Raw genomic sequence first — 24,364 nt, 5'->3', positions numbered from 1 at the left:
ATGAATCTTGTTAGCTTGTGACTAAGTTATGGAAGACATTTTGACCTTAGAAGTGCAGTGAGCGGAAGCTGAGTCCTTTTCTTACACACCAGCAAGTGTAACCAGTTTGCTAAGGGTATCAGCCTTGCTGAGCTGGGCTCTTGGCAGAAGGTGCAGTCTGAAATGGATGTGGTTTGGTTGATCCATCCTCTTGGCCTGAGTGTGTCTGTGTCCCCCAGAATACAGGGAAACCAACAGAAGCTATTTGTTAATGGCCAAAGCAACTGCAAGTACTGTGGAGGACAGTCCCCTTAGGTGAGCACATCTGCTGTGCTGGAGCAGGGTCTCATCCTGCTGCTGCAAACCAGGACTTCTGCTGAGAACCATGGAGGCCACCATAGCTGTAAAGTTCATCTTCTTGCTCATCCCTGGTTTTTCCACCTTGCCATTGCCACTAGCCCTGGTTTTGTTGGTATGCAGAGATGTCTGGGGAGGAAGATCACCCCTCCGGCCTCAAGTCAAGTAGTGTGCAGGGCAAGAGGGCAGTTCTCTTTTTGCATTAAAGGACAAACGCATTGAGAAGTCAGTGTGACTTCCGCAGAATGTGGCAGCACCAAGGTTCCTAAGGCTCCTGTCCCAGTCTGACACATAAATCAGGTCTTGGTGCCACCATGAGGGAGCTGCAATCCGGTAACTGGGAGCCAAGTCCCTTTCGACAGTGTCTTTGGGCTCAGCACTGGGAGGAGGCTCCAGTTAATAATACCTTATCAGACGCCTTTCAGGAACCTGCAGTGTCTAATATGTCTGTTGCCATAGTAACGGCTGCTTGCCTCAGCTCAGGATCTTGGGGCTGGCTGTTCCGTGCCCCATCCTTTTCATATCTACGAGCAGCCAGGCTGGCTGTCCCATGGGACGCCAGGTCTTCCCCACTGGCCTCAGTGCTGGCACGGGGGCTGGCAGGGCTACAGCCATGGGCTGAGGGGTGAGTAGCGTAGTGTGGAATCAGGGAAACCCTTGTGGGGCAGGGGGTCCCACCACATCTCCCCCATCTCTTTCAGCATCCCTTCCACAGGGCTGGTGGATGGATGTGGCCGGGTTCATCTGGCATGGCATTTCAGCCACTCAGAGCAGGTCTAATCGCCATCTTCCCACATAACAGCCTCTCTGCTAATCTCGGGCCTGCACCGCTTCAGCAGAGAGCCCCTTAATGAGGGTGAAGTGCAGTTCGCCCGCACAGTCGATTGACAAGACTGATGGGCTCAAGCCGGGAGAAGGGACGGCTTCCCGAGAGCCTCCGGGAGTGGGGAGCTCTCCCTCCTCCCACGGCCAGCTTTATCCTTCTGCACATTTCTCTCCCATCGTCTCTGTTGTCAGTTTTCCTCGTTTTAGGGCATCTTCCCTGCGTTTCAGCTGTCCTTCCGTCTTTTCCTTTTCCTCCCTTTCTCTGAGAGTAATTCCCGCCTGTCCTTTCCATCCTCACTTCTCCTTCCTATCTTTATGTTTTTTCCCTCTTTCCTATTGTCTTTTCTTATTGCTCTCTCCCTTCTGCTGTCACTCAATTTTTCTCTCTCCCTCCTTCTCGCCCCCTCTCACTCCCCCCTTTCCCTCTCACTCTGTGTCTCATTCTCCATCTCGGATGAAGGTAATGAAAATAATCGGGCTTCATTAATTCTGAGCCCTGTGAGATGATAGCCATTTGGAGCCATGTTTGCCAATTAGATGGTCTAAATTAGAAGTGACCTTGGTATACTGCCATCGCTTTGCCTCTCTGAGTCTAATGAAGCTTTTCACTCCAGCACCCTCTCTCTCTCTTTGTAATGGAAATTACCTCCTTTGTCTGGTTGGGAACCTTGCATCTCATGTGTATCTCCCCCTGGTTGCATGGACATAGGGATAGTAACATATCTTCTCAGACCCCTTCTAGAGATTTTCTTTTCTAAGCTGCACGGTTTCATCGTTTGGGGGCATTTTCAGAGGAGCTGCACAGGCTGTCCATTCATTTGGTCACTTGGTCGGGAGGAAAGTCAGAGCAGGCAGAGCAGGGCACAAGGGGAGCTGGCTCTTCACGCTGTCCACAATTAATTTTTCAGCCGTGCCAAGAATATGCCTGTGTCACGCTGCCGGGGCCAGCACAAGAGGCGTGTTGGAGCTGCAAGCCTCCGGCCTGTGCTGATAAGCAGCTCTTCAGCTCATCACCTCCAAAATCTGGTGGATCGAGTCATGACAGGAACCATGCTTGTCACTGCTGGGGGTTGTCACCAATGAGGAGTGGACCTGCAGGTTGTTCTCTAGAGTGGTGACAGGTCTGTAGGTGTCAGGACATGTGTGATTTGCTGAGGATGCTCACGGGGCAGGGAGGCAGGAGACATACATATCCTGTGAACCCTTGGGCTTTTGTAACAGTCCTTGGACCACATTGTCCATAGAAGTAGCCATTGAATGGGGTGCCCGTGCTCTTCAGTGGATCTCAGAATAATAAAGACATTTTACCTGCTTAAGGGGATCTGAATTTCATCTGAAAGAGATGGTCCTGGGAGCAGAAAGGCTTGTCTCAACAACTCTCTATCTTTTAAAGCAGGTAATTGGCTTCCTTGCAGCCTGCTCTAGAGGGAAGTTCTTCAGCCAGTGTTCCTATCTCCAGTGCAGACCACAGGGGTGATGTTTGAAAGTGGGGCACAGAAGAGGCTGCCACAGTTTCTGAACCAAACTTCCGTCTCCTTCATTCTTCATTCAAGCAAGTTCCCTGCCTCAGTTTGTGGGATAGGGCAGGGACAGAGTGGTTGGAGTGATGGGTGTCCCCTGAGTGCCTGCCCCAGTGTTAGGGTTTTTTCTGAAGGCACTGGCTCCCAGTCATTGAAGTACCAATAAACAGAACCTGATCCATGTATCAGTATCCAAATGCCAGAGCAGTCAGAAAGATTAGATGGCAGTGACCTGTCAGCCCTTCCTCACTGCTCAGTTTTGTTTGGACAGAAAGGTCAAGAGTGATGTGAGTTGAGGGGACTGTTCGCTTTCTGTGCCACAACATTGGGTGAGCAACCTCAAGGAGACGTGGCTTAAAGAGCGTGAGGGACAAATGCTCTCAGGGCTGCACACAGTGGATCTGGTGTCTCACAGTAGTGTTTTCAAGCTTGGAAGGCTTTGCGGGTTGCCTGTGGGCCAGAATATCAAGTCTGCCACTGTAAAGGGGGTGCAGTTTAATGTTAGAGCAAAACAAGTACACAGAGGAAGGAAAGGGTGAAGACAAAGCACATTTGTCAGACTTACATCTGTAGGGTGGTTGTTTTAACACTGGCTCATACTGGCTGACATACTGCCATTGTGGAACACTTGGTACTGAAGAGACATCGAAACTAGGGGGATTGAGGCACTGAGCAGAGCTGAGGGTGGATGCTGGGATCACATGCAAGGTGTTGCTTGCTCAGGTGAGAGAAGGCAGAGCATGTTTAACAGCATCACGTGTTAACACAGGCTGTGCTGGAGATAACCACTTTCCTCTCCATCACCAGAACAGTTAATGCCGTTTAAATACACCTGAACACAGAACAGTGTGTCACAGAGCACCGCTCCCTGTTTATCTGCTGGGCAGCTGTGGACCACTAAACCCTCCTGCCCTATGGTCCTCCCACTATTTGTTGACATTAAAAACAGCCACAGTGTGTGAGACTTCTCTGTACAAGGAAATAGTGCATCCCCCGACCAGTTTGCAGCTTAGAAGGACAAAGAGTTCAAAATGGTCAGTCTGGAATTCAGTGCAACTGCAGAACAATTTGGGATGTGCAGCCCACTTTCACCATTACCTTTGCTCCTTGCTAGGGGTTGTCCATGAGGATGAAGAGGCAGAGTAGTCCTGCCCTGGAGGATGGTGTAGGAAGCAGGCAGCATTTCCAAGAGAAGCCTGAGTGGTACTGAACAAATAGAGGACTAAAGCGGCTCCAGCTGCTGAAGCAAGACCAGTGCCTTGTTCTCAAGGTTTTGCTTCCCAGGGCCAGCACTGTCTCAACTGCTTGCAGTTGCCCTGCATCCATACCCAGAATTCAGGTTTCCTGCACTTCTTTTTCCAAGCTTTTTTCTGTTTGCCTTTCGGGATTTTGTGTCTGTAACAATTCAATGTGCCACCACCTGCTTTTTATCTCCCCCCGCTTTTTTTCCTCCGGTCTTTTTTATTGTGGTGGGAGGGGTAGCAGTAGGGTGAGAACTGTGGCTGTGGAGATGCAGGTAGATAAAGGTAATTACTTAAACACATATAGAGCAGGACTTACTGGTTTGGAGACCCAGATTAAGATGCAGAGGAGCATGTGAGGTTGATGATTATATTTCGGGGAGAGTTAATTGACGGAAGGTGAAGGCAGACAAAGAACCGCTGCTTACTGCCTTCTTGAATCCCAATCAGGAATTATGATTAAAGACGCGGCGAGACAACAGAGGCCTGATGAATTGGTGTCTTTTTTTTTTTCTTTTTTGCCGTCATTCACACTTGATTGACTTCAACCTTTCAAGTGCAAAAGTCTCTCTTTTCCATTATTATTCATAGCCATCTGAGTTTTTCTAATTAAAGTGTATGAAAACAATTACTGATCCGTCGTACTGAGCGTGGTAGTGGGGATGGCTGCCGTACTGTACCGCGTATGAAAAGCCCACCGTTCCCTATAATGATGTGCAGCTGAGGTGTTAGATAATTTTATTCTTTTTCTACTCTGTTGGGGTTTTTTTTAATTTCTCGTGATTTATTTTTCATCATTCCTAAAGATCCTAGGAAAGCACTCACCCTGCTGATACAGCTGAGGGTGATACAGTTCCTTCTTGCTTCCCTCCAGTACCCCTGCTTGTCCCCCTCCTCCAAGCCTGGCTATCAGGAATTAACCAGTGACCTTTCATGTCTCCCAACCCAACACCCACAGCCATCAGATACTCCTGCTTAGAGGAAAAGGTGGAATGAATGCGGTGCGTGCTCAGATTCCCTCCTAGTTGATATGTCAGTGTCATTTGCCTTTCCTGCAGGCATCGGTGGGACCCAGCTCTCACCCTGTGCACCAGCTGTCCCAGAGCAGGAAGGGAACTCAGTGTCCCTCCCAGGGACTTCAGGTGTTTGTGGCCACTCATAGGTCAACCTCTGTTTCTGAGGTTTTCTGTGGACTGGTTTTGCTTCCATTCGCTTAGTGAATTCAAGGTCTAGTCTGTGTTTGCTTGGATTTGACATGTGTGCAGATAAGGAAGATCTCACATCCTGCACATAGGTTTACCTTAAGCTCCACCACAGATCTGCTAATATCTCATGCAGTTCATTTGGAGCCTTGTGATCCTTGACTTTGCAGCAAGCAAGGTACACAGCGTGCAGATAACAACCTCACTCACTCACTCTCTCCTCAAATCTGAGGTTCAAATGCCCTCTGAGTATCTGACAGGATGGAGGGTCTTATTTTGCTAAGAAACATGCCTGTCTAGGAGCATTTATTTGTGCCTCAAATTCCCAGCAGTCAAAGACTGGGGCAGAATCACCACAAGTGTGCGAGTCACTGCGGATCTCTGTTCCATCAAATACCATGGCCCTGGTGAAAAGGAGATGCTCTTGGGTGACAGCAGAGTGAGGCATGCAGCTGCTTGGAGCAGTTGAGGTGTATTCACTTGGCACAGACATCCAACCAGTGCTGGCAGCCAGGTACTGGAATACAGCATGGCTGGAGATAGTGATACTGGGGTCTGCCTTTCCAGCTGCTCTGGAGAGAAGGGCTGTGGGGCAGCTTTCCAGATGGTGTGAGATAGTGGCTCTGCGCCTTCAGAAGGGCCTTTGTCCTGCATCTGATGCTAGTCATGTGCAAACAGCTGACAAGGTAGCTTGTATGTTCTGTGTCTGACCAGATACACCGAAAGACACAAGAGTTTTCCAGCCAAAGATGGGCACATCCATTTGACTCTTTCCAAGAGTATATCTGGTTGAAGCACACAGACTCCACAGCTCTTCAAAAATGCTGGTGCTCAAGCATTGCACTGGTTATGATGGCACAGGTTCTAGGCAAACAGTAGGAGAGAAGCAAAGGAAACACATCAGTCAGAGCAAGGAAAGGGTTACAAAAAGCTTTTCATTTTTCAGACAATTTGCTGTCTTTTTAGTCTTTCCTTATTCATCCTTTCCTTTGTCACCTCTCTCCTTATTTGTACTTTTCTTTCTCATGCCCCTCCTTTTCCTGCATCGATACACTTTGAAAACAGTGCTGCAATGCTCCCTAGTTCAAGATTACAGTGTACTTTACGAGGTATGATTTAATTAGGGGCCTTATTATGTTTTCAGCAGCTTAAGGTGGGCCTTTCAACTTATCTACCTAATTGGTTGCACAAGAAGTTTCACAGCCCATGACAAAACATTGTCAGTGATCAAAGTCTGAATTCTACATAAAGGAAAAATATTAATAATAAGATTATTCTTCAAGTGTGCGCTGCTAATTATGTCCAGAATGTAACTGTAGAAACACTTTTGACTGATGTGAGCTTTGTCTAATAAATATGAGTCTTCAGTGAGCTATGAAAAGTGATGCCTCTGACTTTAAAATGCTGGTGTCTGATTTTGCCACTGAAGATCTTTAAAATGTTTCCCTGTGTTTTTCTTCTCCCCACATCCTTTCCTCCCCATCTCCAGGTGACAACACCTGAGGTGATGATGCCCAGCAGCATGTTTCTCCCAGCAGCCACTCCAGAGAAAGATGGGAACTCAGCTGCAGAGGAGCCGGGGAAGCAGCCTGGTGAGTGAAGGTCAATGAGGTCCATGGGTCCTACCACTCCCTGAGCTCCCATCAGCTGGACAGAGGCTGTGTCTCGGGACATCACTACCTAGGAGACTTCCATGTTCCCAGCTGTCTCCTGAGAACCACAGTCAGACAGTGCCCAGCAGGGCCATCTCCCATTGCCTGTGCTACAAACAGGCTGGTGTCCTGAGTGTCCCCACTGCAGGGCAAAACAGGGCAGCTCAGAGAGGAGGAATACAGCTCACCACCCTGGCAATTCATGGGGAAACAGTGTTGTATCCTTGCAAAGGAGAAGACCAGGTCTGAGCAGCAAAAAGCAGAGGGGGTAAAGGGCTGAAGGGGTTTGGAGAGAAATGCTAAAGGTTGCAGCTGCTGGCATTGTGCTGCCACTTCTGCTTGACTTAACTCTGTTGCCATCATAGTTCGAGCATGGACAATGGCTGTGCGGTAAGGGATATTTGAGCTACTGCTGTCCTTATCCTCCCCAGATCACCTCAGCTTTTTCATTGCCTTACTGTGTTATGAAGGTGTGGCTGAAAAAACATGGCTATTTAGTCCTGGCTTTGTTGTGTGATGTGAGAGCATCCCATGAACATCTTTCTGCACAGGCAGGAGCGTCAGATCTCAAACCTGGCAGGGAATCAATGCATTCCTTCTGTGCCCCCCTAGAAAGTCTGTGAGGAATCTGGAAATTAAGACAGACATCATTTCCTTTTAGGCAGACAGCCCCAAGGCAGTGGTACTGGTAGGGCAGCACTGGCACAGCCAGGGTAGCTAATGCTGCCCTGTGCAACGGGATCCCTTTTCTGGCGTCCACCCGTATCACAGTGTCTTTTCCAGCAGGAGTCTGCCCTTAGACCCTGGAAAAGTGGCTGTGTGCTGATCACTTGTTCCTTTTCCCATCCTCCCTCAAACAGCACCTTTAGAGCTGCTGCCAGTGGGTCCTGAATGTCATTCCTGTTGTTTTTTAGCTTTGATAGGACCAAGGCTCAAATACTGCATTCAGTTTGATGAACCTTTTTGTTGGAAAATAGGCAGTACATCAAAGAAAAACAGCAAAGACAGAGAGGTGGCTCAATGGCCTTCACTTAAAAGGAAGAATTAAAGGTGATAAATGCACTGAGAGAACGTGTGTGTGTGAATAATTTCCAGATACTCAAAGTGGGCAAGAAAGTAAATTGTGTAGGTATATGCAGTGGGCCACAAAGAGGGTAATGGGCTGGCATAAATGAAATAAATGAATTAAGATAGAGAAATAGAAATCCCTATTGTCTTTCAGAGAGAAAAACACCGATCTCTTAGGGACAAAAAGAGGGTGTTGATCTGCCCTCCTGTGCTGGTGTAATTTTCAGGTTTGCTCTGATTTTGTTTGCACAGAGATCTCTGAGGACTCGGGAAAGAGTCTTTTGCCGTCGGAAAGTGCAGAGCACAGTGGCGATCCTAAGCCTGTCCCGGCTGATCCGAGCTCTGCCAGGGAGGACTCCAGCTTCCTCTGCTGGAAGAAGGGCTGCAACCAGGTGTTCAAGAGCTCGGCAGCCCTGCAGACACACTTCAATGAAGTCCACGCAAAGCGACCTCAGCTGCCGGTATCAGATCGCCACGTCTACAAGTATCGCTGTAACCAGTGCAGTCTGGCCTTCAAAACCATTGAGAAGCTGCAGCTCCATTCCCAGTACCACGTCATCCGGGCAGCGACCATGTGCTGCCTCTGCCAGCGCAGCTTCCGAACCTTCCAGGCTCTGAAGAAGCACTTGGAAACCAGCCATCTGGAGCTGAGCGAGGCGGACATTCAGCAGCTGTATGGTGGTCTCTTGGTCAACGGGGACCTCCTTGCTATGGGCGATCCTTCACTTGCAGAAGACCACACTATAATTGTTGAGGAAGATAAGGAGGAGGAGAGTGACTTGGAAGATAAGCAGAGCCCAACAGGTAGTGATTCAGGGTCGGTGCAAGAGGACTCTGGCTCAGAACCAAAAAGGGCCCTACCCTTCCGAAAGGGCCCGAACTTCACTATGGAGAAATTCCTAGATCCATCTCGCCCGTACAAGTGCACAGTCTGCAAGGAGTCTTTCACACAAAAGAACATTCTCCTGGTCCATTACAATTCAGTTTCTCACCTGCATAAACTGAAAAGAGCCCTCCAAGAATCTGCTACTGGGCAGCCCGAACCTACCAGCAGCCCAGACAACAAGCCTTTTAAGTGTAACACCTGCAACGTGGCCTACAGTCAGAGCTCAACCTTGGAGATCCACATGAGGTCCGTCCTGCACCAGACCAAGGCTCGGGCTGCCAAGCTGGAGGCCGCTGGGGGCAGCAGCGGCAGTAATGGCGCTGGCAACAGCAGCAGCAGCAGCAGTCTGTCCTTGGGCTCCTCCACACCAAGTCCAGTGAGTGCCACCAACAGTAGCACTTTCACAACCACCAACACAAGCACTTCAGGCACAGCTCCCATTCCCAACCTGCTCAACCAGGTACCCGGCGAGAACGTGGGAATCCCTCCGTTAGGTAATCCTATAAGCACTAATATCTCCTCCCCTTCTGAGCCCAAAGAGGTGAACCGGAAGAAGCTGGCAGACATGATTGCATCCAGGCAGCAGCAGCAGCAGCAACAGCAGCAGCAGCAGCAGCAGCAGCAAGCTCAGACCTTGGCACAAGCCCAGGCCCAAGTCCAGGCCCATTTGCAGCAAGAATTGCAACAGCAAGCTGCTCTCCTACAGTCTCAGCTGTTCAACCCAGCACTTTTGCCACACTTTCCAATGACCACTGAGACCCTTCTGCAGCTTCAGCAACAGCAGCATCTTTTGTTTCCATTCTACATCCCTAGTGCTGAGTTCCAGCTCAATCCAGAAGTCAGCCTGCCTGTGACCAGTGGTGCACTGACATTGACTGGTACAGGTCCCAGTTTGCTGGAGGACCTGAAGGCTCAAGTTCAGCTCCCTCAACAGAGCCATCCACAGCTCTTACAACAGCAGCAAGGTCAGCTGTCCTTGTCACAACCTCACTCCATCCTTATACAGCAGAGCCAGCACCCTGAGAAGAAGAATAAATCTGTAGTGAAGGAGAAAGAAAAAGAAACCTCACGGGAAAGGGAAAATGCAGAGAGGGGAGACAGTAATGTAGCATCCAAGGAGTCTCTGCCCGATAACTTGAAGCCCAAAGAGAAGAAGGACCTTGTACCAGGCAGTAGTTCGGAGCCGTCCTTACTGCCTCCACGTATTGCCTCTGATGCCAGAGGGAATGCCACGAAAGCCTTGCTGGAGAACTTCGGCTTTGAGCTCGTCATCCAGTACAACGAGAACAAGCAGAAGGTGCAGAAGAAAAATGGGAAGACAGAGCAAGGTGAGAACTTGGAAAAGCTTGAGTGTGATACGTGCGGCAAGTTCTTCTCAAACATCCTCATCCTGAAGAGCCACCAAGAGCATGTTCACCAAAATTACTTTCCCTTTAAGCAGCTAGAGAGATTTGCCAAGCAGTACAGAGAACACTATGACAAACTGTACCCACTGCGGCCTCAGACCCCAGAGCCACCGCCACCACCTCCACCACCCCCACCTCCACTCCCTCCAGCACCTCCTCAGCCAGCCTCTACTCCTACCATTCCTGCTTCTGCCCCACCAATTACCTCTCCTACGATTGCACCAGCCCAGCCGTCTGTGCCACTCACCCAGCTCTCCATGCCGATGGAGCTCCCCATCTTTTCACCACTTATGATGCAAACCATGCCACTACAGACATTACCTGCTCAGCTGCCCCCCCAGTTGGGTCCTGTAGACCCTCTGCCTGCTGACCTGGCCCAGTTGTACCAGCATCAGCTCAACCCTAGCCTTCTCCAGCAGCAGCAGAACAAGAGGCCACGGACACGGATCACTGATGACCAACTCAGAGTCCTCCGGCAGTATTTTGACATTAACAACTCCCCAAGTGAGGAGCAGATCAAAGAGATGGCGGACAAATCTGGATTGCCCCAGAAGGTGATCAAGCACTGGTTCAGGAACACTCTTTTCAAAGAACGCCAGCGCAACAAGGATTCCCCTTACAACTTCAGTAATCCTCCCATTACCAGCCTGGAAGAACTAAAGATAGATTCACGTCCCCCTTCTCCAGAACCTCAAAAGCAGGAGTACTGGGGAAGCAAGCGGTCCTCCCGGACACGCTTTACTGACTACCAACTCCGAGTCCTGCAGGACTTCTTTGATGCCAATGCTTATCCAAAGGATGATGAATTTGAGCAGCTTTCGAACCTGCTGAACCTCCCAACACGTGTTATAGTGGTGTGGTTCCAGAATGCCCGTCAAAAAGCTAGGAAAAACTATGAGAATCAGGGAGAAGGCAAAGACGGGGAGCGGCGGGAGCTTACAAATGACAGGTACATTAGAACAAGCAACTTGAACTACCAGTGCAAAAAGTGCAGTCTCGTCTTTCAGCGCATTTTTGATCTTATTAAACACCAGAAAAAGCTTTGTTACAAAGATGAGGATGAGGATGGACAGGATGATAGCCAGAATGAGGACTCTATGGATGCAATGGAGCTCTTGACTCCAACCAGTTCCTCCTGCAGCACACCAATGCCCTCACAAGCTTACAGCACACCTACGTCTTCAGCCAATGCGACCTCCTCAGCTTTTCTGCAGCTCACAGCAGAGGCAGATGATTCCTCCACCTATAGTTCTAAAGTAGAAGCTACAGATGAGAAACCAAAGCAGTCTGAACCTCCAAGTACACAGCAAAACCAAACTCAAGAGAAGCAAGTGCAACCAAAGCAAGAGTCTCAGCAGCAACAGGACCAAGGAGAACAAAAGACAAGTTCAGCACACCAAAAGATTTCACAGTTATCCTCTCCCTCTTCATTGCAACAGCCACCTCCCCCTCCTCAACCACCTCAGTGCTCTTTGTCACAGTCAAGCCCAAGTCCATCTCAACTCTCACATCTCTCCCTCAAACCCATTCACACATCCACCCCTCAACAGCTGGCAAACCTACCTCCTCAGCTAATCCCATACCAGTGTGACCAGTGTAAGCTGGCATTTCCTTCCTTTGAGCATTGGCAGGAGCATCAGCAGCTCCATTTTCTGAGTGCACAGAACCAGTTTATCCACCCCCCATTCCTGGACAGGACACTGGACATGCCATTCATGCTTTTTGATCCCAGTAACCCACTACTTGCAAGCCAGCTGCTGTCTGGAACATTACCGCAGATTCCAGCCAGCTCAGCCACTTCACCATCAACTCCAACATCCACAATGAACACACTGAAGAGAAAGCTGGAGGAAAAGGCCAGTGCAAGCCCTGGAGAAAATGACAGTGGGACTGGAGGAGAAGAACCACAAAGGGATAAACGTCTAAGGACAACCATTACCCCAGAGCAGCTGGAAATCCTTTATCAGAAATACCTGCTTGACTCCAACCCAACACGGAAAATGTTGGATCACATTGCACATGAAGTGGGCTTGAAGAAACGCGTGGTGCAAGTTTGGTTTCAGAACACCCGTGCACGGGAAAGGAAGGGACAGTTCAGGGCTGTAGGGCCTGCCCAAGCCCATAGACGGTGTCCCTTCTGCCGAGCTCTCTTTAAAGCAAAGACAGCTCTGGAAGCTCATATCCGATCCCGTCACTGGCATGAGGCCAAGAGAGCTGGATACAACTTGACGTTGTCTGCTATGCTCTTAGATTGTGATGGGGGACTCCAAATGAAGGGAGACATCTTTGATGGAGCAAGCTTTTCCCACATGCCACCAAGCAGCAGTGATGGACAGAGTGTTCCCCTCTCCCCAGTGAACAAGAGCATGGAACTGTCACCTCGAACTCTGCTGAGTCCGTCCTCCATTAAGGTGGAAGGGATAGAAGACTTTGAGAGTCCCTCCATGTCCTCGGTCAACCTGAGCTTTGACCAAACGAAACTGGACAATGATGACTGCTCTTCTGTCAACACTGCAATCACAGACACTACAACGGGAGATGAAGGGAATGCTGACAACGATAGCGCAACAGGGATTGCAACTGAAACCAAATCAACATCGGGACCCAGTGAAGGTCTGACAAAAGCTGCCATGATCGCAATGTCTGAATATGAAGATCGGCTGTCTTCTGGCCTGGTCAGCCCAGCTCCCAGCTTCTACAGCAAAGAGTACGATAATGAAGGTACTGTGGACTATAGTGAGACATCCAGCCTTGCAGACCCCTGCTCACCCAGCCCTGGTGCAAGTGGTTCAGCCAGCAAGTCTGGAGAGAGCGGCGATCGGCCCGGACAGAAACGCTTTCGCACTCAGATGACTAATCTCCAGCTAAAAGTTCTTAAGTCATGCTTTAATGACTACAGGACACCTACCATGCTGGAGTGTGAGGTCCTGGGCAATGACATTGGACTGCCAAAGAGAGTTGTTCAGGTCTGGTTCCAAAATGCTAGGGCAAAGGAGAAGAAGTCCAAACTCAGCATGGCCAAGCATTTTGGTATAAACCAAACAAGTTACGAGGGACCCAAAACAGAGTGCACTTTGTGTGGCATCAAGTACAGCGCTCGACTGTCTGTACGTGACCATATCTTCTCTCAACAGCATATCTCCAAAGTTAAAGAAACCATTGGAAGCCAGTTGGATAAGGAAAAGGAGTATTTTGACCCAGCTACTGTACGTCAGTTGATGGCTCAGCAGGAGCTGGACCGGATCAAGAAAGCCAACGAGGTTCTTGGTCTGGCAGCTCAACAGCAGGGCATGTTTGATAACGCCCCTCTTCAAGCTCTTAACCTTCCTGCTGCATACCCAGCACTACAGGGCATCCCTCCAGTCTTGCTCCCAGGCCTCAACAGCCCGTCCTTACCAGGCTTCACTCCATCCAACACAGGTGGGTATGGATGTTACCACCCTGCTCAGACACACAGCTGAGCTTGATGCAGCTTTAGCACAGCAGATGTTCCCTTGAGAATGGCTGACAGTAGGATACCAGCCCTTTAGTTGAGTGTGTTGACTTGACAGCAAATAAGCAAAAGGGTTTTTTATCTTTAATTCCTGAACTCAGGTTTTGTAATAAAGTCTGAAATAGAGCAAGATCTAGACATGCTGCTTGTCTCAGTTCCCTTAGCACAGACTAAGAATTCTGAAGCACCTTCAAGGAAGTGGAAAATAGAGGCTTTATCAAATGAAGCAGGAAAAGAACAAATGTGCTGAGCACGTGGGTCATTCTACCTTTCCTTTTGGTGCTCAGCTCAGTTTGTGTAGTGCCATCCCATGTCTTCAGTCATTCAGAACTGTTGCTAAGGAAAAGTGGCATGCATAGTAGCACCGGTGATACTAGCATCTGTAGCTAATAGTGACCTCCAGGACACATCCTAATGCAGCTAGGGGCTGGGTTTTGAGCAGTGGCTGGGCACAACCTGAAAGTAGCTACGCAAGAAACAACAGTGTAGTCATGGGACAAATCTGCTTTGTATTTTAGTAGGGCTTTTCTTAACAATACTGAAAAAAAAAGTAATTTGGCATAGGCTTTTGGGTGGCCTAATCCTAAATACTGGACTTTTGGTTTTGAAGATGCTCCTTTCTCTTGTACCTGGTGGGTGAGTGGAAAGTATTAAGATGTGTGGCAGACACTGGCAATGGAAGATACTGCTCAGTAGACCAGCAATGACCTAGAATCTAACTTCATCAAAGGGCTTTATTTCACCCCTGCTACATCTGTGGCATCCCAGAGATGTGCCTGTGTCTGAACTGCCACTCATGAGAGAGTAATTGATGTTCTCTAGGAGACCTATTTTCACTTGGAAGACTTCTTTGTTTACTTCTGATGGTCCCTCTTCAGGCTGACTTTCTCCAGGGCTGCTGTGTATTTACAGAGATATCCTGAGAAGTATTTCCAGTGTCTTGTCTCAGCAACAGGCTGAGTCTGTCTAGGGCTGGAAGGCCCATGACAGCCTAATGCCCAGTGTGGTTACACCACCTACTCTGCACCTGTGTTTTCCACACTGCAGCAACACCTGTCACTAATAGACAGTGTGCAGAAATGACAACTTTTACTGTACTGAACTAATTGGCTAATGATGAGTTACAGTCTATGGTTTGAAGCCTAAATAAGATCTGAGCAGTGGGGCTTCCATTGCTAGAAATTTTTCTGTCCAGGTCTGATGCTTATTCCTGTTCCCTAAATCTTTGACACTGTTTCCCACAGCATTCTCCTGGAGAAACTGGCTGCTCATGGCTTGCAGGGGTGGACAGTTCACTGGGCTAAGAACTGGCTGGATGGTCAGGCCCAAAGTGTGGTGGTGAATGGAGTTAAAACCTGTTAGTGGCCAGTCAGTTAGTGGTGTTCCCCAGTGCTCACTGTTGGGGCCAGTTCTCTTTAATGTCTTTATCAGTGATCTGGATGAGGGAATGGAGTGCACCTTCAGTAAGTTTGCAGATGACACTAAGTGGGGTAGGAGTGTTGATTGCTTGAGGGTAGGAAGGCTCTGTAAAGGGATCTGGACAAGCTGGATCGATGGGCCAAGGTCAACTGTATGAGGTTTAACAAAGTCAAGTGCCAGGTCCTGTGCTTGGATCACAACAACCCCAGGCAGCTACAGGCTTGGGGCAGAATGGCTGGAAAGGTGCCCAGCTGAAAAGGACTTGGGGATACTGGATGACAGCCATCTGAACATGAGCCAGCAGTGTGCTCAGGCAGCCATGAAGGCCAAGAGCATCCTGGCCTGTATCAGGAAAAGCGTGGCCAGCAGGAGTAGAGAAAGTGATCCTGCCCTCATAGTCAGTACTGGTGAGGCCACACCTTGAATACTTTGTTCAGTTTTGGGCCCCTCACTATAAGAAGGACATTAAGGTGATGAAACATGCCTAGAGAAGGGCAGTAAAGCTGGTGAAGGGCATAGAGAACAAGCCTTATGAGGAGCAGCTGAGGAAACTGGGCTTATTTAGTCTGGAGGAGGCTGAGGGGAGACCTCACTGCTCTCTACAGGTGCCTGAAAGGAGGTTGGAATGAGACAAGGGTCACTCTCCTCTCCTTAGTATCAGGTGATAGGATGAGAGGAAATGACCTGAAACTGTGCCACGGGAGGTTTAGGTTGGACATTGGGAGAAATTTCTTTACTGAAAGAGTGGTGAGGCATTGGAACAGGCTGCCCAGGGAGTCACTGTCCCTGGAGTTGTTCAAGAAGTGGGTGGATGTGGCACTTCGGGACATGGTGCTGTTAGGTTGATGATTGGACTTGATGATCCTAGAGGTCTTTTCCAACCAAAACAATTCTATGATTCCACTCCTGGATATATGCCTGAGGACACCTCTCCATGCCAGGACTGTTTTATTCAATACTTTTCTTACCAAAGATCTGATTGCAGAGGCCAGATCCAAGAGGATCTCTTTGGCAAATTACGTTGTCATCTTATCTCAGATAGCTCTGTGCAGTTTAGTTTGTACCCCAATTTTAGAACGATATCTAAAAGGACTTTTTTGCACTTCCTTCTCTCTGGTTGCTTTTGTTTTCCCCACAAGAGCAGTATGTGTCCTGGGGAGATGGGGCTACATACTACGAATGTTAAAAGCGATCAGTGGCTGCCTAGACAGGACTAAGCTATTTAGAAAGTCAAACAGACTATTTGTGGCCTTTAGATAAAGCTCCAAAGGTCAGGCCATCTCAGCTCAAAGCCTGTCGAAGCAGATAAGGCTGTGCATCCAGGAATGTTATGAATTAGCTGCTGCTCTTGCGCTTGAACCTCCCAGGGCCTGTTCAGATGGGGAACTTCAGTTTCAATGGCATCTCTCCATAATATGCCCTTATCTGAAATCTATGAGGCTGCTGTGTGGAGGCTTCCTCTGTACACCTCATACCTTCACAAGTCCCCGTTGTCTTGGTACGGCGTTGGTTCAGATGCAGGTTTCAAAAGGGCTTTGACTAAGCTGTTGCTGAACGGTCTCAGCCCCTGGCCATCCTCCTGCCAGTCCTCCTGCCCCAGATGGCCTCTGTGGAGTTACAGCAGCTTGTTGATGCCCTTTGCTTGGGATGCCAGCACCAGGGGCAGGTGTCCCACACTGGTGGGTGAATGCAGTGCTGTAGACAAATGAGCTGTTTGTCACAGGAAGTCGTGCAGCCAGGTTTTGGAGAGTGCTTTGTTTCCCTGATGTGCCAGCTGCTGCTCAGAGAGAAGAAGCAGATTCCTGTGCTCCACAGTGAGAAGGATGGGCTACACCAGCCTTACAGGGCATGGTTAAGTAACAGGCTCTTGCAATACAGCAGTGCAGGAGCAGTCTGGGGTTTGGTGTCCAGAAGCCTGAGGAGCACATGTGCATTTGCATAGAATGTACATCTTGTGTTCCATCAGCCTCTGCCCCAGGTCCTGCCATCTGCTCTCGCCAAGGACCTGGGTGTCAGGCTGCCTGCTAGCAGCAGGGCAGAGATGGTGGAGGATGTCTACACTTGTTCCTCAGGATCAATTGTGGTAATTTAAAGACATCACGAAGATAAATGGGGCAGCTGAAGCTCAGACAGAGCTGTTGGATTCAGCCCCTGGCTGTGTTTGACTCCCACCTTGGCAGTGGGAGCAATGTCTCTGCTGGCACACTTCCCCTTGGAAAAGACTTCAAGTTGACAATGTGCCCTAAACTACCCCTGAAAGGGACAGTTTCCCCTGCTCCTTCCCTCTTCCATTGGATGTATCCCAATAGGGGTTTGACCTAAAGTAAAAGTTACAGCGCCTCTGTGTCTGATTCCTAGTTACATGACTGTCCCTAGCCAGATTCCAAGCAGTTGCTGTTGTGGCTATGAGATCTTGGGCTTTGTTAACAGGCAGCTGGATTTTGTTGAGCAGTTTTACGGCAGAGGTGGATTGACAGTATCTGGCATTGCAGCCATTTGGCAAAGCACCTTCCTTCTGCTGGAGTCCTTTGTCTGAAGGATCAGTTGTTCAGATGTAGGAGAAGCACCTGTCCCTGTCACAGGCATTAATCAGAGGGGTCAGTAAAACAATGGCTGTGCTGAGCATCCTGAGTGGCTGGTGGGTGTCCTGGCAGAGACACCCTGTTCAATGCTGCTGGGCAGCCTGACTGCGCTGGCCATGGGTGATGGGGGCTGACAAGGCTTATCCTCATGGAATGGGGCCTGAGGGAGTGGGGAGAGAAACAGTTGTCCTGGAGGAAATGGGAATAGCAGCCAGGCTCACTAACCTGCACTGCTGTGGCATGTGAGCTTGGGCTGGTCACTGCCTCCATGCACAAGGGATGGCAGTGCCCAGGGGGTTGCAGGGTGGCCCAGGGTCACCCCAGCTCATGCTTTCTACCTGCCCAGCGCTGATGACTCCTCACCTCTCTCTCCTCCCTCTCGCAGCTTTAACTTCTCCCAAACCCAACCTGATGGGCCTGCCCAGCACAAGCGTCCCTTCGCCTGGCCTCCCCACCTCTGGATTACCAAATAAGCAGCCCCCAGCCGCACTGAGCTCACCCACCCCGGCACAAGCCACGGCGGCCGTGGCCCCGCAGCAGCCACCGGCAACGACCCCACAGCCGCAGCCGCAGCAGCCACCCCCGCCGCAGCGCAAGGAGAAGGAGAGCGAGAAGGGAAAAGAGAAGGAGAAGACACCCAAGGGAAAGGGGGATCCCCTGCCAGGGCCGAAGAAGGAGAAGGGGGAGGCGCCGGCGGGCGCACTCTCTGCCCCACTGCCTGCCATGGAGTATGCAGTGGAGCCTGCCCAGCTCCAGGCACTGCAGGCTGCCCTCAACTCAGACCCCACCACCTTGCTGACGAGCCAGTTCCTTCCCTACTTCGTCCCTGGCTTTTCTCCCTACTATGCCCCACAGATCCCTGGTGCCCTGCAGAGCGGGTACCTGCAGCCCATGTATGGGATGGAGGGGCTCTTCCCCTACAGCCCGGCGCTGTCACAGGCACTGCTGGGGCTGTCTCCCGGCTCCCTGCTGCAGCAGTACCAGCAATACCAGCAGAGTCTGCAGGAGGCATTGCAGCAGCAGCAGCAGCAGCAGCGGCAGGTGCAGCAGCAGCAGCAACAGCAACAGCAGCAGCAGCAGCAGCAACAGCAGCAGCAGCAGCAGCAGAAACCGCAACAGCCCAAAGGAAGCCAAACCCCCGTCCCCACGGGGGCTGCCACCCCGGACAAAGACCCTGCCAAAGAACCCCCCAAGCAAGAAGAGCAGAAGAATGCACCCCGCGAGGTGTCCCCCCTCCTGCCCAAACCCCAAGAAGAGCCCGAAGCAGAAGGCAAGGGCGCGGACTCCCTCTGCGACCCCTTCATCGTCCCGAAGGTGCAGTACAAGCTGGTGTGCCGCAAGTGCCAGGCGGGCTTCAGCGACCAGGAGACGGCCAGCGACCACCTGAAGTCCCTCTGCTTCTTCGGCCAGTCCATGGCGAACCTGCAAGAGATGGTGCTTCATGTGCCCACCGGCAGCGGCCAGGGCAGCGGCTCGTACCAGTGCGTGGCGTGCGAGAGCACGGTGTGTGGGGACGAAGCCCTCAGTCAGCATCTCGAGTCAGCCCCGCACAAACACCGAACAATCACAAGAGCAGCAAGAAACGCCAAAGAGCACCCCAGTCTATTACCTCACTCTGCCTGCCCCCCTGACCCCAGCACCGCATCTACCTCGCAGTCGGCCGCTCACTCAAACGACAGCCCCCCGCCCCCCCGGCCCCCCCCCGGCTTCCCCCCACGCCTCCAGAAAGCCCTGGCCCCCAGCGGCCCCCCGCACCCCGCCGGGGAAGCCGCCGCCGCCGCCTTTCCCTCCTCTCTCCTCATCTTCAACGGTTACCTCAAGTTCATGCAGCACCTCAGGGGTTCAGCCCTCGATGCCAACAGACGACTATTCGGAGGAGTCTGACACGGATCTTAGCCAAAAGTCAGATGGACCGGCGAGCCCGGCGGAGGGGCCCCGGGACCCCGGCTGCCCTAAGGACAGTGGTCTAGCTAGCGTAGGAATGGACACCTTCAGATTGTAAGCTTTGAAGATGAACAATGACAAAAATGAATTTAAATAAAATAATTAAAAAAAAAAAAAAAAAAAAAAAGAGAGACCTAAAAAAAAAAAAAAAAGTTAATAACAAACCAATTTCAAACAAAAAAAAAAATAAAAATAAAAAATAGACTAACTGCAATTCCAAAGCTTCTAACCAAAAAAAAAAAAAAAAAAAAGAAAGAAAAAAAAAAACAGAAAAAAAAAAAAAAAACAAACCCAGAAAATAAAAAGAAAAGCGTGGGTTGTTTTCCCATATAACGATGCCGGTGGGTTTTACATTTCTTTTTTCCTTTCCTTTTAATAAAATAAAACTTTAAAAAAAAAAAAAGAAAGAAAAAAAAAAAAAAAAGAAGAAGAAGAAGTTAAAAAAAAAAAAAAAATAAAGAAATCTGTTACATTTGTCCTTTCGAAGGTACTGTTGGTCTGGGAGACGAAAGCCCGTGCTGCCTCCTCACTGTCTTCGGAGCTTGAGCCCCTTGTACATTGCCCCTGCCCCCCCCCCCATCCCTCCCCACGTCGATAGCACAGCAGAGGCCGGCACGCACTGTATGGGAAAGCAGCCCACCGGGTCACAGTTTTAAATTTCTTGCTATCTTAGCATTCAGATACCAATGGCTTGCTAAAAGAAAAAAGAAATGTAATGTCTTTTTATTCTCAGGTCAATCGCTCACACTTTGTTCTGTTTTCAGAATTCATTGTTTTTTATATATATATATATATATATAATTTCTTTTGTTTGTTTTGGGGGTTTTGTTTCATTTCATTTCCGTTCCAGAAAAGGATTTTTTTCTTTTCTTTTTTTTTCCCCCTCTCTTTTTTTTTCTTTCTTTTTTTTTCTTTCTTTTTTTTCTTTTTTTTTCTTTCTTTTTGTTTCTTTCTTTTTTGTTTCTTCTTTTTTTCTTTCTTTTTTTTTTTCCTTCCTTTTTTTTTTTTTAATTTAAAATGGGCAGAAAGTATTCAAAGGAAAAAAGAAAACCACAATGTGAACCGCTTTAGCTTTTCGGGGATTTTAAGGGTAGCTTTTCTGCTGAAGTCAATTTCGAGGGGAAAAGTTAAGCACTCCCACTTTCCAGAAAAACAACACAAAACAAAAACACAAAAACAAAACCCACACAAAGAGTGTTGAGGACTTGGAGCTTAAAAAAAAAAAAAATAAGTTTTAAAACAACTGACTTTCTGTATTTATGATAGATATGACCATTTTTGGTGTTGAGTAGATTGTTGCATTGGAAATGAACTGAAGCAGTATGGTAGATTTAAAAGAAAAAAAAAAACCCTTTTGTGTACATTTAGCTTTTGTATGGTCCAGCTGACGGCTTCTCATTTGATGTTGTCTTGTTCATTCCTAGCCAGATAGATTGCAATCCATCGACTCGCCTGAGCTTTTCTCCCCTTTGTACCTTTACTCCCCGGTCCCCCGTCCTGTAATCTTCCACTTATGGTCGCTACCTTCATTTCTTAGAGGGTGGTTGCATAATTATTTTATAAAAACTAAAGAAAGAAGTTCAAAGGGTTTTGGGGGGTCAGTAGGATCCCTTGCGGAATATTTTTTGTTGGGGGTTTGAAACTTTTTAAGGCGTATACATACGATTTACCTATGTCTGTTACCCTTGTGCACTTATCTTCCTTATTTTCCATTTTTTCCTTTTGTTTTCTTTCCTTTTATTTTTCTTTTTTTCCCCCCCTCCTTCTTTTCCTCATTTTGTAAATGCTTCAAAGACTCTGTTCCTAAACGATAAGCGTTCGTTTCTGTTTGTGTAATTAGGCTGCACTCTGTTCCTTCTTTTAAAAAAAGAGGTTTTGTTACTTTTTTTTTTTCTCTCTCTCTAAAGAAAATTCATGCTTTAAATAAAATCCAAAGACATACCCTTTCACCACTGGTGCAGAATGAGCAAAAAGGATTCTTTTTACTTGAGAATTTGTTTCTGATTTAAACAAACAAGTCTAAGTTTAAATAAAGAATAAAAAAAGTACCCAGGTTGTTATCTGTGCTTCTTCTGCAAGCAGAGAGACAACTCTTAGCCAAGGCAGGTTTCTCTTTCCAAGTCTCTTTGTGGTGGGCGGTGGAGCGGCCGGAGCTGCGTGAGGCGGGCGAGGGGCTGCCAGGCCCCCACGTCCTGCCCGGCCCTGTACCCCACTTGTGGGGACGCGCGGATGCACACACACGCGCAGTCTCATACGGCCCGGACTTCGAAAGGAAAACTTTGTGCTGCTAAAATGTAGGGTTCTGGAGACAAACAGATGCTTGCTGTTTCACTTCCGTAGCCGAATGTCAACAGAAACAATCTCCTTCCCCCCCTCCCCATCCCATTCCCTCTGACCTGAAAGCGTGAGAGCCTTCTTCCATCATCTTCATCCTCCTCCTGCTTCAAAAGGGAACTTCGAAGACTGTGAACGCAGGTTCCTCCCGCCGCCTCCGGCTTCTCCTCCCCGTGCCGAAGCCGCTCGTTGACTCTACGAGAGACTGGAGCATTCAAGAGATGAACGTGGGGTTCACGTGCTAGCGGGACGCTTTTTTTTTTTATGGACTTTTGGGTTTAATTCAGCGAAAGACTAGATCCTGAACTGTTGTACATATTTCTAACTAGGCTAATGCACAGTGCAAATTCCTTTTTTAATTGTTTTTTAAGTAGACGATACTAAAGAGAGTACCACCAGATAATTCCTACCAGTACCCAGCTGTAGCATACGGTGTCGAAATGGAAACACGTACACAGAAAGCGTTTGCTGTTTTAACAAACTCTTTTCTTTTAAGAGAAGTTTCTTGTATTCCTCCCCGTGTTTGAGATGAACATTTTTTAAATTCTAAAGTTGTACAGTTTTTTTTTTGTTTGTTTTCCATTATTTTATCTTGTTTGTAATTCTATGAAATATATATATATATATATTTTTTGCCATTTAACTGTTGTATGTTACTGTGTCTGTATCATATAGAATTTTTTTTGGTTTGGTTTGGTTTGGTTTTGATTCTCTGTGTGATACAAGTTAACAACCTAACACTAGATTTATCTGTCAAATTCCACACGGTCTCTTTTGGAAATCCTTTTGTTTTGTCTCGGTTTGTTTCTGTTTTTTAATTATATTGCTTGGCCATAGTGCAATTTCTCTCTCCTTCTCCTCCCCCCCTTCCCTCCCCCCCCCCCCCCCCCGCCTTCCCACCCACCAAAAGGTTTTATAAATTCATTTCCTTGTATTTTTTCTAGACCTTTCTAGAGACTTTCAGTGCGAGGTTGCCTCCTCCTCCTCTTCCTCTTGCAGCCCAGGGCCAGCGCTGGGACCCCTGGCCCCCGCTGGTACACCCGGACCCTGCCAGCCCCGGCCTCGCGCCCCACAGCCCTGTGACCTCCTGGCCGCTCCAGGGTGACTGCAGGACCGATGCCGGCACAAGGTCCCCCTGTGCGACCCCTTTGCCCACACGTGGCCTTTCTGACAGGTGTCGGAGTGGGGACGGGCAGGGCACGAGGGACAAATTTTAAACTGAGCATTGAGCGGGTTTCTGTTTTATTTTTAATAAAAAGCTTTTTTAAGTGGTGAAGATGGCCAAAGTTTCATACAATTGAGAATAAAGAGGTACATGTAAGGGGTGTGTGGGGGCCGCCCGCGCCGGGGCAGGTGGGGGCTCGGGTGGCGACGATGCAGGCCAGCACGCTCGCTGATCGTGGGAGTATATTTTGCTTTAAAAAATAAATTAAACTTTTAACTAGAAGCAGAAATTGGGTGGGTGGGTGGGTGGGTGGGTGGGTTGGCTGGCTGGTTGGTTGGTTGGTTGGTTGGCTGGCTGGTTGGTTGGTTGGTTGGTTTGGTTGATTGCTTGGTTGGTTTGTCGGCACTGAGATACTGCCCACTGTGAAACACAAAGCTTTGACTATTTTTTTTTTTTGGTTTTTATTTTCGGGGGGGCAAGTTTGGGTAGAACAGAAGGCATAAATGAGGTGAAGAGGGATACGAACAGCCTTTGCAATGTACAAAAAAACAAAAAAAATAGAGCAAGTGAAACCAAAAATGATGTTCTTGGTGTTTTTCTATAATGTAGTCTTGTTAGCTTTTTTTTGTTACTGTAACAATGCTGATCTCGAACTGTACCAAAATACATGGAGACTGACAGAAAACAGAAACCACGTGGAACTTTCAGAACTTTAAAAGAAAATTTGTCACAAAAGACTTTGTTGTCATAGTTGAGTTGACTGTAGATGGTAATTGAATATACTCCTTTGGAAATACTTCATCACGTATGTTTCCTGCTCATTGTGATACATTAAAAAACAAAAATGAGCAAAAGCTGTGTCTCCGATGTCCCCGCTTGTGCGGTGCAGGGTCTGTCTCGGGGTGGGTGAGCGCTGTGCCGCTCGGCTTGGCTCGGTACAGCTTGGCTCAGCTCAGCTCGGCGGAACGCCTGCGTCCACCCAAGCTCCAGGCACTGCTTGATGTGTCCATGTTGTTGGCGTGACCTGCCCGTGCTGGCGTGTCCACGTCTCTCCCTGTGCGCGAGCATCGTGGTGCCTGCTGGTGTGAGAGCACCTGGCCCCGTGCTGCGAATTAGTGCTGAAGTGGGAGCAATGAGCCAAGCAGCACCATTCATAGTACGGCTTTGGGGTGCATCATGTGTGAGAGACATGATAAGTGCATTTAATTTCAGTAAATGATTGTGTAAGATTCTGGGCACACTGCTGTAATTAACAGTGAGAGGGGAAGCATGATGCTGAGAATGGTTGAGG

At 48.8% G+C, this 24,364-nt stretch overlaps 1 protein-coding gene across 1 annotated transcript in view; it reads left to right on the top strand.

Moving 5' to 3' along the window:
- Positions 1 to 23,184, top strand: part of ZFHX3 (zinc finger homeobox 3) — a 108,519-nt gene extending 85,335 nt beyond the window's left edge. The window contains 4 exon segments of the mRNA XM_068150686.1: positions 6,614 to 6,716; positions 8,097 to 13,556; positions 18,016 to 19,321; positions 19,323 to 23,184. Of these exon segments, the coding sequence (XP_068006787.1) occupies positions 6,614 to 6,716; positions 8,097 to 13,556; positions 18,016 to 19,321; positions 19,323 to 19,632 (7,179 nt within the window). The 3' untranslated portion in view covers positions 19,633 to 23,184.
- The last annotated feature ends 1,180 nt before the right edge of the window (positions 23,185 to 24,364 follow it).

The sequence above is a fragment of the Melanerpes formicivorus genome, unplaced genomic scaffold (assembly GCF_026170545.1).
Source record: "Melanerpes formicivorus ecotype bairdi unplaced genomic scaffold, bMelFor1.0.p_v2 SCAF_20, whole genome shotgun sequence".
In the NCBI taxonomy this organism is placed as follows: Eukaryota; Metazoa; Chordata; class Aves; order Piciformes; family Picidae; genus Melanerpes; species Melanerpes formicivorus.
This window is presented reverse-complemented; position numbering and strand designations above follow the sequence as displayed.